General features: G+C 39.5%; 1 protein-coding gene across 1 annotated transcript in view; it reads left to right on the top strand.

The window, feature by feature from the left end:
* Positions 1-17,518, top strand: part of TG (thyroglobulin) — a 149,973-nt gene that overhangs the window by 21,196 nt on the left and 111,259 nt on the right. The window contains exons 15-20 of the mRNA XM_057429808.1: positions 427-538; positions 1,966-2,166; positions 6,069-6,275; positions 9,070-9,224; positions 9,619-9,775; positions 13,498-13,722. Coding sequence (XP_057285791.1) covers positions 427-538; positions 1,966-2,166; positions 6,069-6,275; positions 9,070-9,224; positions 9,619-9,775; positions 13,498-13,722 — 1,057 coding nt within the window. The remainder of the gene's footprint in view (positions 1-426; positions 539-1,965; positions 2,167-6,068; positions 6,276-9,069; positions 9,225-9,618; positions 9,776-13,497; positions 13,723-17,518) is intronic.

Genomic DNA, 17,518 nt, shown 5'->3' with positions numbered 1-17,518 from the left:
TTGCCTAGTCCTTTTGTAGGGCTATGCTTAAAAGCCACAACTTAATTGATTGGCATGTGGGAAGCTCTATCTGAGCTGTGAGAGAATGTTAGGATGAGAGGGAGTTGAATGCAGGTATCCTAAAATAGGGTCTGTGGCGCTCTCAAAACATGGCAGTGAGCAGGAGAGAGCCCTGAGATGGGCAGGGAACAGACATTTCAAAGCAAGATTATACCAAAGCAAGGACTTCATCTCAATGGGCTTTCAGACTGTATACTGCTTCTCTCAGGACCTGGTCTGTATTTTAATATTTTGTGTTTCATTTCAACATGTTGTACTGATGGAAAAATAGAATCAAATATTTTAACCAACCTTTGGGCTAGGCATTTTGGCATGTCTGTATTAATATACATTGTTCTGCAATGACACGGAATTGATTCTTTGTAGACAGGAGAATACGCTGTGCTACAGAGATCCAGCACAGATATTTGGTGTGTAGATCCTGTGTCAGGAGAAGTATTTCAGCGTGGCAGCAAAGATTTGGACGGCAATCCAGAGTGTGAGTAATGCTTTACCCACAGCCGGTGACACTAGTGGCAATGCCTAATGCTTTGCAGCATATGTACATTTCAGAATGATGCCTGTGAAACACAGAGGGCTTACAGTTTAATTCCTCAGTGATAGCGTACATGTGAGCACATCAGCATGGAAAGGGTATCTCAAAATAGTTTGCCTTTATTACCATCAGAAATAAACCAGTAAAACAAAGTGATGGACAGGCTTCTAGGCAATTTTTTTACCTTCCATTTCTTACCACCATGGAAAATTCTTTGGGCTTGTGGATGAGTTTTCTGAGGCAGTGAATCCTGAGCTGTGGGAACTGGGCCATGTGCAGTCAGTGAGACCATTTTGCATGGTCCACAACTGCTCCATGGAATGCAATTACATCTATAATACCTTTTTATTGTCTTCAGATAAGGACAGTGAAGTTTTGAGGTCTTACAGAAGATGGTTGGTCCAAAAGCTTGAAGGATTCCTTCAGGAATTGAGGTGCCCTATTGGCCCTGCTCTTCTGAACAGTACAGTCAGCCCAAGAGCCTGCAGTGCTCCTGGGCTTGTTTCTTCAGTTCTGTAGTGATTTTCTGAAGCCATCTCCCAGAGAAAATATGGGAGAGTTGTCTGCTGGCTTCAGGCAAACCTTCTCCCAGAGCATCTATATCAGTAAATAGTTATTCAGGAGAGGCTAGTGAGTTAGATAATGACTTTCATATGACCCAGCAGGTCTGCTTTCTTCTTATATATGGGTTGATCACAGAAGTCCATGAGGACATGCAACAGGGATAAGTAACAGCATGTTCTCCGCGGAATTGGTTGTGTAATGGTTTGTTACACAAATTTAAAAGCCTATTCTGACAATTGCAAATGAACAAAATCAATAAGAACCAACTTTGTCTCAAGTTTGGACTGAACTTTTTGGATCTTCTTGTCAGAGGTGGTTCTGCACGCTCATGTCCCTGTTTTGTTTGTGGGAGACCATAAATATTGCTGGTTTGTGGCTGGGTATTTTTTCCAGTTTTAAAGGGATTTTTTGGCTGCTCATAATGTAAATGTTCACATTATTGCATTTAAAATGAACTTGATCAAAGCCTCCTACTAAAAAGATTTGTTTTTTTTTAATTTTAAATATCAGCATCTAAGTGATACATTATCCAATTTATGATAAAAAATGATGTGAATGTGAAGTAAATATCAGTAGTTTTTCACCTTTTATTGATGCAAACCCATATAACTTGCTCTTTAATAAAAATGTGTTTTCTAGTGGAAGTAAAATTCCTTGTTTCTATAATGAGTGAAATAATTGATGGTTTTGTGATAATTCATTTTTCTTCGTTCTAATAAAGCAGGCTGAACCCACTGCTGTTAAAGTCTCTAACACAGTTTGTTGTCTTCTGTTCTGTACCTTGCAATAAACTTCTCTCTTCAAAGGTCCTAGTTTCTGTACTATGCTGAGGTCTAAAGCTGGTTTACGAAAAGCTGGCAAAGGCTACATCCCACAGTGTGAAGGGGACAACGGGGCATTCTCATCCATGCAGTGCAGCCAGGATCAAGAGAGCTGTTGGTGTGTCTTTGACAACGGAGAAGAAGCGCCAGGCACACGAGTAAGCAGAGGAAGACCTGATTGTGCAAGTGAGTTCCTGTTTGAGGCACATTGCTTCTGAGCAGGTCTGGGACTTGACCAGATCCTTTCCTTTTTTCCAGTATTTAGTAGTATTTAGTCTTATTTAGTTTATAATCTTAGTCTTAGTTCAGATCTTTATAGAGACTCTTGTTCAACCAGTATGCTTGTCTTTTTGTGTCTTCTCTTTATATATCTGATCTAACTTTGGATATAACTTATATCTGAAGTTATAGCAGATTTCAGACCTACCTGGGCATGATGTCCAGTTTTCTTCAAGTGCTTTGTCAGGGAGAAGCTATAAAACTTAGCTAAAAGTCAATCTGAACAGCTTGCTGCAAACTTGAACCTGTACTAGCCTGAGCTGGCTCTGGGATTAAAAGCCATTCAGCTGACTAACATCTGAAAAATGTATGGTTCTGCCATTCGTGCTCTTGGCTTGTGACCAGAGTTGTGAAAAGGATGTGCCAAAATACTACGTATTCACAGCATATTTCCTGCATGACCAGAGCTGTGAAGCACTGGAATTCAGTCATGATTTCCAGTGAGATGTCCAAATGGGAGACATTTAGTTGAATTTATTTTGCAATGGCTTTTATGCATCTTCCCATCACTGAAGTGAAGCAAAACAAATTCAACTTTCTACAAGGCTATGCTCCAAATTGAATGATTAGTGGAAACTAGAGATGTGAAAAGAAAACCTTCAACTATTGTCTGCAGGACATTACTATTTCCGTACTTCTTTTGCCTTGTTTGTTGGTTATTTGGGTGTTTTTTTTTATGAGAGCTGTTGATAGATTTAGCAAAACAAAACTGAAAAGAGATTGCTTTGGTTTCCTTTTGTGATTCTGCTATACAAAGAGCGACACAGGCTCACCAACCAAATACCTGACTGTGGCAGCCGAGCTGGCTGTAAGGCATTTTAATCAATTAGATGGCTCCTCAGCCAACTTGGAAGCCACCACTAATATAATCTTCTTTGTACCAAGGGGGATATATAGAAAGGATTTTACTGGAAGCCAGGAGACCCCAGGGTTGTATTTGCTCCGTGGTCCAACTGAGCTCTGGAGAGATGAGCTGCAGAATGAGGATGGTGTAGTCCTGTGAGCATAGTGGTCTCATACAGGTTTCTGTCTCTTCAGAGAAGCAGAGCTGATCAGTCTAACAAGTACAGTGCTGCTGCCATCCTTCTTCCAGGTTGTGGTCTAGTGTGTCTGTAGGACATGGGCTGGGTGATTCTTATTTTGCCTGGACCAGCTGGAAGAACTCAGTGTGACACCCGGCACTCAGCAGCACAGATTGATGTTCCCATAGACTCTGAAGGTGAACAAAGAAAATCGGAAGCGTTTCAAGTAGGGCAGAGAAAAGTCACAACTGGTTGTATATAAGTCCTTGATACCTCCTTATCTCCATGAAAGCTTATCTTCTAGGTTTCCCCCTACATTCCAAGGGAATTTATGGAATGTGTTCCAAGGAGGGTGTAGGTGTACCCCGAGATATGCCTTTAAGATGTTTTTACATTTTGGGTGCACATCTGATATTCTGGGGGATCCTATAATGCTGTACTTTTCCTAGAGGAAATAGTGACTGGATGATTAATGACCTTTCTTTTTGAAAGACTGAGCTGAGAGAGAGAACTGCTTTGAAAACATAGAGGAAACCTGGCTTTACTGAAAACTGTTATTTTCTGCATAGAAATGCCATTGAAATGATCTTTAATCATTTCATTAATGACTAATGATTTTCCTGGATTTTGAAATAGCACTGGATCTTTTTTCATGCTAAACAACTTAGTTATTGTGTAAAAATAAAGAAGCAAAAGTTATTTTTCCCCTCAGTCTCTCCAACTGTATACTTCTAGTTCTGGGAACTATGAACAGCTGATTGGGAAAAGGGAAAGGAGTACTATTGTCACTATCTTTGAGATCTTGTCTATCAGCAAAATAGCTTTTGTGGTGGAGAAAATATGATAAACTTCTCTTCCAACATCAGAACAGACAGCTGTAAACAACAAGTAATAACTTCACAGTGTCCAGTGCATGCAATTATGTTTTTATTAGCTTAATCACTTCCATCAGGTAGAATCTGACTTTTTCCAGTTTTCATGCATCAGACAGATGATGCCAAATACCCTAGCAGTCCTCACATGCATCTGCCAACCTCATGCCCACTTCCACAGGTCTGGGTAGAGATGGAGGAGAGAAAGGCTTCCAGAGAAGGTCTTGGACACAGTAATTTTGTTATGGAAATGAAAGAGGGGTCAATATTCAACTAGGTTCTGATTCACTCCTACAGGACAGAGAAATTGTAACAGAAATAGAATGACAAAATGGTGCAGGCTTGATAACAATAGCAAGAGATAACATCTGTAGATGGATAAATGAGCATGTTTTTGATTGTGAACTGATACGTGTGACCCACACCAGGAAATAGTCCATTACTTATGTTTTAGGAGCTGGTTATTTCTCTAGTTCACACACCATCTCTCATTGGAACAGATAGTAAAAGGTGGCAGCAGCTGAGACTGGATATGACTTGCTGGATATAGAAATGTGTTACAGCAATAAAGGGACTACAGGTTAATTTTTACATACTTTGTATAAAGAGATGTATTGCGTAATTTACGCATAGTGGTGCATGCAGTTTACATTGGTCAGGATAAGCAATACCATCTCTTGCGGTGATATATTTTGGTCCCAAAATCTCTGGGGGTTTATTAAAAGTTGTACTCAAGGATGCCAGGTTTCCACCTTTACTGAAAAAAGAGACTGGATACAAGTCAGTGAGTGAGTAGGAGGCCCCATTTATAGAGTTACTGCAGAAAAGATGCTATAAAACAGACTTGGGGGGGAAAAAAAAAGCATTTGGCAATTCAGTGAGACAAATATGAAAGCCTTTTATTTTGGCATCAAAATACTCAGGGTGGGTGAACAAAGATGTACTGTGCTCACTGGATCCCAGAGTCATCCTGCAATTTTTTAAGCTTTAACTGAAATGGCTGCTAAATTAAAGAATTAATCTTCATATCTAGGTGAGAAGAGGGAGAGGGAGGCTGCTCAGAACTGAACTATCAGCAATGTTTGCCTTCCTCCATGGACTAAGGAGGTTGAGATTGATTTGAGCATTGCTATTTGGGAAATGATTTATATATGCACCATGCAAGTGAATTGGATGTCATAAGAACATTATTTTCTTTATATTTATTTCTGAGTGAGGAAGCTTTTCTTCCTATGTTTTATAGCTCTAAAACTCAGAAGTGTTTAAATATTGCTAGATATATTCAGTAATCGGGAAGGGACTTGGCTTATATTGAGTGAAGCAATTGATTTGTACTGATTAATAGAAATTAATTATCATTAGCACGCTGTACTAGTCTGCTACAGTGGGCTGGCAGGGTTGAAATGACTGTATTGATGTAGGTAAAGTTGATAGGGTAAACTTTGTGCTCTAACTCCAAAGCTGTATATTACTGTTAAGGACCTGCTGGGTCATCAGAAGCATCCTGTTGAGGACACTGTAGTCATAAGCTCCTGATTTTAAAGTTTTCAGACTTCACTTTAAAGGGAATTGAGATTATTATTTTTATTACTTTTTTACCCTGCCTATTCCCACTGGATATCTTTTGTAAAGGTCTGCTCTGCTGATGGTTAGAAACCTCCTCATTTCCTGCTTAAATGTATTCATGACTGTTTTAAACTTATCTGCTCTGAGAAACCGTGCACGTAGCTTTCTGGTCCCAGTGCATTGTTCATCAAGTCAATATGTGTCTTTTTATCAGCTTTAGTAAACTGAACCATGCTGACATCAAACCAGATCCAAGTTGAGATGAGTGGGAATGCACAGGGTGCTGTCTAGGTTTTCTTTGTTGATGTTAGCATGCCACTAACGTATCCCCCTTCTCATGTGCCTAAAGGTCCACAGTGTGCTCTGCCATTCGATGCCTCATCCATACTTAACGGAGCTCTATTTTGTGAAAACATTTCTGAAGCTCCAAACATTCAGCAGTGCTGGCTGGTGTGTCGCCAGGGCTTCCACAGTGCCTCTTCTAACATGTCCTTTCAGTGTGATGTGCAACAGCGTCAATGGGTCTCGACTGCCCCGCTCTACCAGGCCTGCCAGAGTATGTCTGAACTGCTGTGGGTTGGGAATGGGGCAGAGCAGTGTGAATACATGTACAAAAATCTGCTTTCATCGTGAAGCTAATGTGTGAATGACTGTAATAGGACACAAGGGTTGTATGGGAGTTGTTAAATTAAGGTGGATTAGTCGTGTCTTCTGCCACCTCCTTATCTTAGCTGGCTCCTATGCTAGAAACAGTCCCACTTTTCTGTTATAGTATAGCTATAAATAGTTATTCAATCTATATGGGGATTTGAGGGTTGGAACTAGATGATCTTCAGGTCCTTTCCAACCCTAACTGTTCCATGATTAATCGTTGTTAGTTAAAAGATGCTGGCACCATGAAGTGATTCCGAAGGAACCACTTAGTCCTTAGGAAGAACAGATGAGCGCCAGATGTTTGATTTTGGCAGAACTTGACTGTTTATTTGCATAATCAAGTCACTGTTACTTCTGCATCTTTTTGCAGCGGTCAGTTCTTTAGTATTATTGTTGTGTTGGTTGGCTGACCTGTGGAATTTTCAAGGAAAAAAATGGCACTTTAAATCTGTGTCCATTCAGAGCTCAAGTAATTGGGTATTAATGTTGGCCTTTTCAATTATTTCACATAGAGATACATAGATACATTCTGATCAAAATGGCAATGTGTAGCAATGCTGAGCTTTTGAGAAAGGTAGATCTTGAGGCCAAATTTGCATCTACTCTTAATTTCCAAGATGGGTTAAACCCATTCTGGAAATCCCTATATTGACATATTTCCAATTGTACCCCAGGTCTTCTATTCCAAATGTAAACATTTATAAACTCTGTATTTCAGACCGAGACTTTTGTCTGTCATCATGTTTGCTACGTTTCTGTGACATGTTATGAAGTAGCTTTTGGTTTTGCCTGATAGCAATTGAATAACTGTAAGGACAGAGGGGAGTGTGTGACAATCTGATACAAGGTGCTGTTTAATGCAAGCTAAGGACTTCCCTCAGTAATTTGTGTTTGCGACAGTGCATGGCTTTAAGGAGAAAGAAAAAATTCCCAACATCAGAAAGAATCATGGAATCATAGAATAGTTATGGTTGGAGAGGACCTTAAGATCTTCCAGTTCCAACCCCCCTGCCATGGGCAGGGACACCTCACACTAAACCATATCACCCAAGGCTCTGTCCAACCTGGCCTTGAACACTGCTAGGGATGGAGCATTCACAGCTTCCTTGGGCAACCCATTCCAGTGCCTCACCACCCTCACAGTAAATAGCTCTTCCTCCTTATAACCAGTCTAAACTTCCCCTGTTGAAGTTTTAACCCATTACCCCTTGTCCTATCACTACAGTCCCTAATGAAGAGTCCCTCCCCAGCATCCCCATAGGCCCCCTTCAGATACAGGAAGGCTGCTATGAGGTCTCCATGCAGCCTTCTCTTCTCCAGGCTGAGCAGCCCCAACTTTCTCAGCGTGTCTTCATACAGGAGGTGCTCCAGTCCCCTGATCATCCTTGTGGCCTCCTCTGGACTTGTTCCACCAGTTCCATGTCCTTTTTATGTTGAGGACCCCAGAACTGCACACAATACTCCAAGTGAAGCCTCACGAGTGCAGAGGGGCAGGATCATCTCCTTCGAGAAAAGCAATTGTATTCACAATTATGGAGAATTCACTACAAACTTGGTAGTTTGTTCCACTGAATAATTACCCGTGCTCTTAAAAATCTCATTTCCTGTTATTTATGTGTACATTTCAATATTGTGGTTAAGTCAGCTCTTAAGTGCTCTCCGATAAACTAAAAAGAGAGAGGTCTTTGTGCTGTGCAGGACGAGGCAGGCTTTTGTGTCACCTGGTGCTTCTCACCATTCTCCTTGGAAGCTCTCCACCCCTCACTCCTTTTGGGGTGAGGGTGGAGAATTATGCTCTAGCAGTGACACTTGTATGTGATGCAGTGAGGGTCTGTAGGAGAGGTGAATGAGGGAGAGCTCTGCTACTTGTCCAGGTTGGTAGGACAAGAGCCAACTCCATTTGGAGGTGGCATGACAGCATGACCTCTATGCTGAACCAGAGATAAGAAACCCTCTGTGAAGCCTGGGATCCATGTAACTCCAATGGAGACAAGAATCTGCAGCTTTTTTAATGGCTAAAAGCTGTCCAAAAAGATTCATACTTTGTGACTGATTTGCTCATGGATTTCTCATCAATTTGTGTGATTTTCATCACTTCTGTTTGCTATTATAAAATTGGAAGGGCCTTGTAGATGTCCATGTGAACACCATAAGTATTCAATCAGATTTATTCTCTCCTAAAACTTGATTCGCAGTTAATTTGGCAAGCTAGGTTCCTGAAAGCCCATTTGAATCGGTATTAATTGTTTTAACCATTTAGTCACTTTTAAAATAGAAGTCTTTTCATGGGCGTGTCTAAGAGAAGTGGATGTTGACAGATCAATAATTCCTGTCTTCCTGTATCTTTTCTACCCATAACATTACCTTTTATCTAGTTCCCTGGAAATTCCTATCTGCTAAAGCTTCTAAACAATCCATTAACAATTCAGATTGTTCCTTATCCTTCTGGGAGTGCTGTGGTGTAAAATATCTCTTCATTATTATATAATGATATCACTTGGCTTTTTCCCTAATGCACAACGTAGATGTATTTATCAAGCATGTCCCTTGCTGCTTATTATTTACTACCAACAGCTACTGCTTTCACCTGGAAAATCAAAATGCCAAATCAATGTTGTCTTTTCCCAAAGTGACTTTGAAAGCCAGTTTCTACATTAATGAGGCTACTAAATACCCTTTTTCTACTTGATTTTTAGAGCTCCAGTTATTCCAGACAGTCCAAGTTCAAGCACACTTTCAACTACTACTGCCTCCTGAGAAGACCTGTAGTTCTGACTACTCTGGATTACTCCAGGCATTCCAGATATTCATTTTAGATGAGTTGAAAGCTCGTGGTTTATGTCACCTCCAGGTAATTTCAATTCCTTGTTCTCTGTTGTTGGTGGGTTTTTTGTTTTGGTTTGAAGAGCTGAATATGCCATGAAATCTGTCCAGATTGGCAGCATTCTCATATGGATGACTGGGAATATAGGATCTTTAGTCTCACTGAACCCCCACTGGCAGATCAGCTAAATTGTAGCCATAGAAATCATATCACATCAGTCCAATATTTATTAAAAACATGTTCTGAAGGAAGAGAACATTTTAAATATTCTTTTTGTGAGTAAATGACCTGCTGAAATGATCCTTTCCTAGTTCTGTTTTTACAGGCCCTCGTGAAAATGTTCCTTTTGAGCATAGCACAGTGCACACAAACAGGGAAAGGTCCTCAGGTTGACTAACCATGGTTTAATTTTGAACTCAAGGTAAATGCGTTTGGAAACACGGGCTCAATTTCTGTCTGTGATGATTCCACTGTCTATGTTGAATGCCTGGGCATGGACCGCCTGGGGGTGAATGTCACATGGAGGACTCAGCTGGAAAACATCCCAGCAGCTTCTCTTCCCGATTTACATGATATTGGTAAGAGTTTTCCCCCTGGTATTTCTGTGAATTAAGCCTTCTTTGCTTTTAGTTGTCTTGCTTCCCTGTATCTGCTCTTAGAGGGCACTGATAAGGTATTATAAGTGCCCATTGAAACAGTTTATAACACTGGAGTTGTCTTTGAGCTTTTGGTGTTGATATATTATTCTTGGAAAAGAAAGGAGCTATAATTGAATGTTTTTTTCACAAAGGGCCGCCTCTCGCAGCTTCTTTGACCGAGATTGAAAATTACTTTATCGGGCATGAGCTGATCTTTACCAGATGTTAATTTCCATTGGGCAGGTCCTCAGTGATGGAAAAGATTGTGTTCATTATTGTCAGAGAGGCACAATTCACACATTGCCAAAAATATAACTAATTCGTTCCAAGTATTTTCTCTTATTTTCTATCTTCCCTTTTTCTGTTTATTACATTACTTTTGACACCAAAGAATGACCCTTACCTCAGACATCCTAGTGGAATTATTCAGAGACCACTGACTAGCAGATCTTTGCTGTGGTTTCCAAGAGAGTTAGGAATAGTGAAAGGAAACTCTTTCAAAGTAGTCAATGATTCCCTTTAAAATAAGGTGTAAAAGACACATCCCAATTTTATATGCCCTCTGTGCCGCCTTTTCTCCAGCCTTAATTCTTTGCAATGCTGTTCCCAGCTCTAAATATCAATAGCACTGCCTGTACGTGATGTTCTCTCTAACTCTAGGACATGGAGACGTGTGCCCTACAGCAGTTTTTGCCTGATCAGAACTGAATTCAAAAGCCTTCAGGATGCAGACCGTGGCTGTAGTGGTGGTGTGTTTCTGGCTTTACAGTATGTTTGCATTTACATCCATTCAGTTGTTCCAGATTATAAGAGAAATTCAAGTGAATGTTCATATAAGTGAATATTCAAGCAGTTTGCAGGAGTGTGCTTGGTTTTATGTGGAACTTTAGTTTTGAAAGCATTCCACTTTGAGGGCATTACATTTTTGACCCACTCCATGTTACAATTTCCCTGTAGTACTAAAATTGCTTTTCAGGGAATGACTGCGTGGTTTCAGAAGAGGCTGAGCCAAACCTGCTCTCTGTATACCCTTGGCACCACCAACTTCCCTTACCTTTGAAGGCAGCTTTGGATCTTTCTGTTTGAGGTGTTCTCTGGTGTGTTTATACACAGTGAGCAAATTTGCTCTCTGATCTGAAAATCTACATTACTAAAACAGCTTTATTCTTCTAGCTTCTATATGGGCAAATAAGAAGGCTTCCTTTTTTCCTTTCTCCTATGAAATAACCGAGAAAAAATTGCTAAACAGAAGCACAGTGTGTGTATGTTCCCAGTGGAGAGCCTCAAATCTAAATCACTTGTGAATGCTTCATTACTTCTTTCTCTTGCATATATTTTCATGTACTGAATTCTGAGGCTGTGCAGTGTGCAAAGCCCTTCATGTAGGATCTTATACCATTTGGCTCTGTAGCTTAGACCTCTAAAATATTGAGGAACACTTGCAGCAATTTCTCTCTTTTCTGTTCAACACACATAACCAGTATGGATTATAAAAATGAGCCTGAAGTGGATGAGCATACAGTGAACAGTCCCCATTAGTGAGACAAGAGGAAATCAGTCCCTGCACTATACAACTGCTATTTCGAGCTGTGTCTTTGTTCTCTGCGTTTTCCTAAAAAGAAATTAAAAAAGAAAAGTTTACTTTTCTTTTTCTTTCACTTTTCTCTCACTTTCTCATTTGGCCCATATAAACTCCAAGTAACAGGATGATCCCTTACCTGTTGAAATTAGCGTTTCATTCAACAGAAGAAAATCTTACATCAGATTTCTGCCCACAAGGTAACATAAGATGCAACAATTTGCAGGATATTTCTGTGTGTGAAAAAATGTATTTTCCCCTAAGAAGTCTAAGTTCCTAAAGGTATACTAGGCCCTGGAGAAATGCTCAGTAAGAGCTTCCAGTAAATCTAACAATGTATGAGATGTGTAGTAGCTTGAATTTCCAGAACTGTTAATCAAAACAGGAGCAAACCCAGGGAAGCCCTATTATATCTGGTGGGCTTTAGAGCTTGCTGAAAGTTCTAGGAAGCTCATCTTGGACCAGAAGCTAGGTCCCACGTCAACAGTGAAGCGTGGCCCATGCTAGAAGGGCTGAATCAAGGCAGCTTGTGTCAGATGTTACTGGTGAGTCTGTGGCTGGCATGTCCGTCACTGAACATCCATCTCTGCTGAGACATTCCAGGATGTACCTGTCAACTTGCAATGCATGAGCACATATGCTACAGTTAAACACTTGTCTATATACTCTAAATGCAAAGGGTATTGTATATGCATGGATATATAGTGTGGTCATAGCAGGGTCACATTTAGTGATAGTGTTAAGAACTTCTCAACATAGCAAAATGTTTTAGATTAAAGGACATTCAACAGACCTAACTGGATTCTTCCTGCTTTGCTTCTTTTCTACATGTGAATTCCCTCGGCTGTCATTCCAAGGTTATTTTTAATTCTTCTACAGTTAGTCACTACACAATTCAGAAGGATATTTGCTTGAATAAAAGGCTAATCTGCTTATTCCTGCTTTCAGTTATGAGACAATTTCTGGCAAAACATATGCAAAGTGTTGTTGATTATGTGGTGATCTCCAATTAGTTCCTTGTGAGTTTATCATTTTTGCCTGGGTTTGACCAAAACAAAGTGCTGTTTTGTTGATTATAGGTTGTGTCAGTGCAGTGGAAGGATAGGGTGCTCAAAACTGCAGGAAACAGAGCATTGGGAATACAAGGACACAGCTGTCAGGTTTAATGTGAGGACCATTCACTTTAGCCCATAAACGAACAGTCTTGTGTCCCTCCTTTGCAAGGGTGGAAACAAGATCTCCATGACAGCAGTCAGCTATGGACCAACATTCAGGAACAGAGGGCACCGATGTTTTCAGTATTTAAAGGCTTAGGCCCTTGTCTTGCAAATTTGGACCAATAAACCACATCAACATTTCACTTAGTGTCATAAACCCTGCAGGGACAAACAGAACGAGACAGCAAACAAGATCTGCTGCGAACACTGTTCTTGTACTTCTGGTCCAGCCAAACTGGGAAATTTGCTATTGATCTGGCACTGAAAACTGCTTGCACAAGTCATCAAAAGGGAAGCTGTTTGGGCAGCTAAGAATATAGAGAGTAGGAAAGGTGCTCACTGCTTTCCAGGTTTAAACACCGGTTTCAGCAATTGTGAAGAGTGTGCCTGTTCAATAGGTGGATATGTTGAATATCAGTAGTGTGATGAAAGGTGATTGTTATATTGCTACAGATGGTGGCCTTCAAAAACAACAAAATGCTGAAAAAGAAACAAATTATATCCATTCACCCCCCCAAAAAAAACAAACCACAAACCTAACCAGGAATAAATTAAATCTGAATGTCAGATAATCCTGGTTTTCATCTGCTGAATTTTTGTTACTCAGAAGTTTTGTTTACTGATGCTTTATTTTTGGGGTGTGCTTTCTCCCCCTGTCTCTTTAACACCTCTACATATTCTGAGATTAGGATTTTAATTTGATGGGTACTGTAGAGATTCAAACTTGTCTGCTGTTTGCTATCAATCATACTTGTGTTTCTATATCTGCCTATGGCTTTAACTGAAAGTTTATCAATTTCTATGTTCTGTTCCCATATTGTAAATCTCTTGTGATATTTTGTTGTATTTCCCCACCCTCCCTTTAGAAAATGCAATTGTTGGAGAAAATCTCATTGGAGCATTTATAAAAGAGATTAAGGATGGTGATTTCCTGCTGTATTTGGAGTCCAAGCAGTTCCTAGCAGATTCTTTTGTTGGTTTTCTGCGGGATGAAGAGTTTGATCTATCTCCAAGTGTGCAGCTGGGATGTCGAAGCGGGTTTCGAAGAATATCATCTCCTGGGCAAGCAGTCCCAAATTCACAAGGATGTGGTATGTCTCCATTTATCTTTCCCTTCCTTGATATTGCTAGGAATTAGTATTAATCTAAAGTTAGAAAATTGCCAGTGAATTTGTGTTTATAGTCTATATGTGAAAGGTGTGAATCACAGGTGTGAATGATAAATTGGAGGAGAGGTGGGGATTAGCTCTTTGCTTACTGTTCAGTCCTTGCATTGAAACAACAATTTGGAAATAGACATCATGGCATTGAAATGGTATACAAAGTTTTGCAAACGATCTGTCTGGTATTAGAAGGTCCTTCTGTAATGTACATGACCTTAATAGAAGCATTCATGAAGGTAATGTAACTAGTGCTTCAGATGATGATAAATTACAGAATAGAAAACTAGAGGCAGAAATGGCAAAAGTCCTGAGATTGTGAATACCTGGGCCAAGTCCAGCCAGCTCTGATGGAAGCTTTCTCGCTGTTGGCCATCACCCAGACTTGATTGCACTTCTGTCCTCTTTTCATCTTCTTTCCTTCTGTTTAGTTGGCTTCCCTGGAGCAGGCTGCCTTTCTGTCAACAACCTGCTTAGGGCTGACAAACCTACTTCTTTGATGGATCCCCATGGCTGTGCCTCACAGTCCTGTATACCAGGTCATGCTGCCAAAGAGCCTTTGCTTTAACAGCCCTGCTCTTGTTTCTATCAATCAACATCAACCCTCCTACAGCACAACCCTGAGCATTCTTGGTAGATCATTCATGTTAGTGTCAGTGAGTCTGTGTCTTACGTCGACCTGGGATGTATTCACTATGTCTAGCTTTTTTTTTTTGGAACAGAGGAGGGATGTACCACTTCTAGGTGTAAGATCAACAGTAGCAGGTATTGGGTACATTTTCCAATATGGGGAATATTTTCAGATGGGCAAGCTTTAGCACTGTGCAGTTTAAATTAGAGACCTTAGAGCGAATCAAAATACTTGAAAACAACTTGGCTCCCAGCTTGCTGTGGTGGTCTTCTTTAAGTTAGGAGAGCTTCCTTAATGCCTGGTCAAGGTCTTCAAAGTAATCAAGCTATGAATCAGTTCTGAACTGCTGCAGTTTCCAGCTTGGACTTTTAAGGGTAAGTTGGCCAGTTTCAGTTCGTCTTCATGATCCGAAACACTTCAGAGTTTGGTTATTTAAATACACCATGCAGAAAAAAAAGATCAATTCCCACTAAGAAAACGGATTCTGTAATGACTTTCAGTTACTTAACAAGATGTACTGTTATACTGAGTTAAGGTATCAGTATTGAGTCCATCACTTAGGGTAGAAGAATTTACAAAGACCTTACTTGGTCTTTGTAACTTACAAAGAACTTACTTGGACCTTTTTGCATTGTATTTCCTGCCAAGGATAAAGGCCTCTTTAGGAAGCAGTGAATTGATTCTGCTTAATTCCTTTTAGGAAGCAGTGAGTTAATTGAATTTGTGAGTTAGTTCATACATATTTGAACCAGCTAGCTGTAGTAAAAGTCACTCAGTGAAACAGGTTTATCATAGAGATGTGGAAAGGAGACAGTTTGTGCTCAAGCTTTTGGCAGAGATTTTGTATTATAAGTTGTCATGGTATGCACACTAGTGGACACTGGTTTGTGCAGTAAGACTGCATATTTTATACTAAATGGGATTTAGGAATTCTGTTTCTGCTTCCTTTAAGAGAGAGAAAAACTTATAAAAAAATATATATCTTATGTATTTATATATATATATATATATATGTTTTAATTTGCATTATGGATATATTTTGGTCACTTATCCTGTCCAAGTCTCTACTAATAATAGGGACTAGTAGTAAGAAGTATCACCTTTGATTACGGAGCTGGAGGAGTGATATCCTTGTGCAGTCACTCCAGTGAGTTGTTCTTCAGCCTAGAATTTGCTGCTCAACATGATGTTCCCCTGGTACATGGAAACCTGAATCTAGTTAGAATTGAGACCAGGTTACACATTTCATGTACAGGGATTAAATTTGGGGTTTAATGTTATCTTGATACTTTTAGTTATTTTTATTTATTTTCCTATTTTAGAGATACAAATTTTAGCCCAGTACTAATACTTAGCTCTGAGATTTTGGGTAACAGCTGTTCTCTAGTTTCTCCTATTGTTAAAATACATGAATGTTGAATCTTGAAAGAAGTACAGTATGATGTTTTTTTTGACTTCTGGATTCAAACTTAACTTCTCTACAACCATGTAACCTATAGCTGACATGATATGGGCCTCCAAGAGTTATAGAGTCTAGAAAACAAGTTTTGCCCCAACTTTTTTTGCTGTTCTTTTTGTCCTTTTGTTACTCTAATGTGTGAGACAAAAGGCGATTATGCTTGTTTAAAATGTGATGGGAGACACAGGTGTTACTTTCATATCATGGCTAAAACTACAAAACAAGGAGAATGCTTAACAGCTTAATTTGTCCCTTGTTAATTTTTAATTGCTTAATGTTCCTCATCCTTTGCATTTTGTCTTTAGATGAGGCATGGATTACTCATTTCATTCCAATTTCTCCTGTCATTCATTCGCAATGAATATCGTCCTTTTTACGTGTGTTAGAAAATGCCTTTAAATACATCAGACACACATAATGTGCTTAAGACAGGAGAATTCCGTCTGATCCGGGATTTCCTGAGTCTGAAATTGATTTTAGATATGTGTTATACCTAGAGTAATTGTCTTGAAATTTTCTTCCTAAGTACATATCATCTCACAATTGTCTCATCCTAGACCTTCCCATTGGACCTTTTATAGCAGATGAAGGAAGATATGATCAGTTTTACACTAATTATATAAAAATTATCAGATTATTAGGTCTTTCTGTTCTATTATAATTTAGGTGTTTCTATAAGTGAAATTAATTAACATTCCAGTGTGTTGGCCAGAACAGAAATTCATCATTTGGGTTGTAGTGCAGATGTCCAATTTTCCATTACTGTTTCTCTCTCACATAAGCTTAATCTGCTGTTAAGATGTAAGGCAAAAACAGAAATGAAGTTTTTCACCTTGTCAAAGCCCCAAAATATACATTTGATAGTGTTTTGGAGGAAGTCTACATCTGCAAAACAGCTGTGAAATAACAAGTAAAGGTATTGTCCTGCAAATGTGTCTGTTACTCTTCTGCTGTAATATTCAGTAGGATGATCTGGAAGGAAAGACTGTATTTCATGAACTTCCAGAAGACAAAAAGTTTTTCTTTGTAATATGTATCAGGTCAGCTGGAAATATTGCTCCTGATTGTTCTGAAAATGACGTGTGTGTGTATATATATATATATATATATATATATATATACACATTAAGAACATCTTTTTGTTTTGCGTTTGGGTTGTCATGTGCACAGCTAGTGATTTTTAATCCAGCCATTACTGTTTAGTTTGGAAGTGCTTACTAAAAATCATTACCAGGAATTCTGAATGAAAGTGTTACCATATGGTGGGTTTCTGCATGATGTTTCTGGAGTTTCTGCTCCTAGGAGCCTTCCTTTTTTTTTGTCCGTAGTGTTAGAAGTTACTCTGCTTGTAGCTTGTGTTTCTTTGTTTTCTTTCACAACTTACTTACCCACAAAGTGCATTATCTTATTACAAATGCATTTGACAAATGGAAAACAGGCCTGGACTTGGCATTTCAGAATAGAAATTCTATCATTTCAGATAGGCTGAGAAAGTTGGGGCTGCTCAGCCTGGAGAGGAGAAGTCTGCGTGGAGACCTCATAGCAGCCTTCCAGTATCTGAAGGGGGCCTATAGGGATGCTGGGGAGGGACTCCTCATTAGGGATTGTAGTGACAGGACAAGGGGTAACAAGTTAAA

Source organism: Pezoporus wallicus, unplaced genomic scaffold, assembly GCF_028554395.1.
Source record: "Pezoporus wallicus isolate ANWC-B61680 ecotype Strahan unplaced genomic scaffold, APGP_CSIRO_Pwel_v1 contig_7545, whole genome shotgun sequence".
Lineage (NCBI taxonomy): Eukaryota > Metazoa > Chordata > Aves > Psittaciformes > Psittacidae > Pezoporus > Pezoporus wallicus.
The sequence above is the reverse complement of the archived record's forward strand: the minus strand, read 5'-3'. Positions and strand labels throughout refer to the sequence as shown.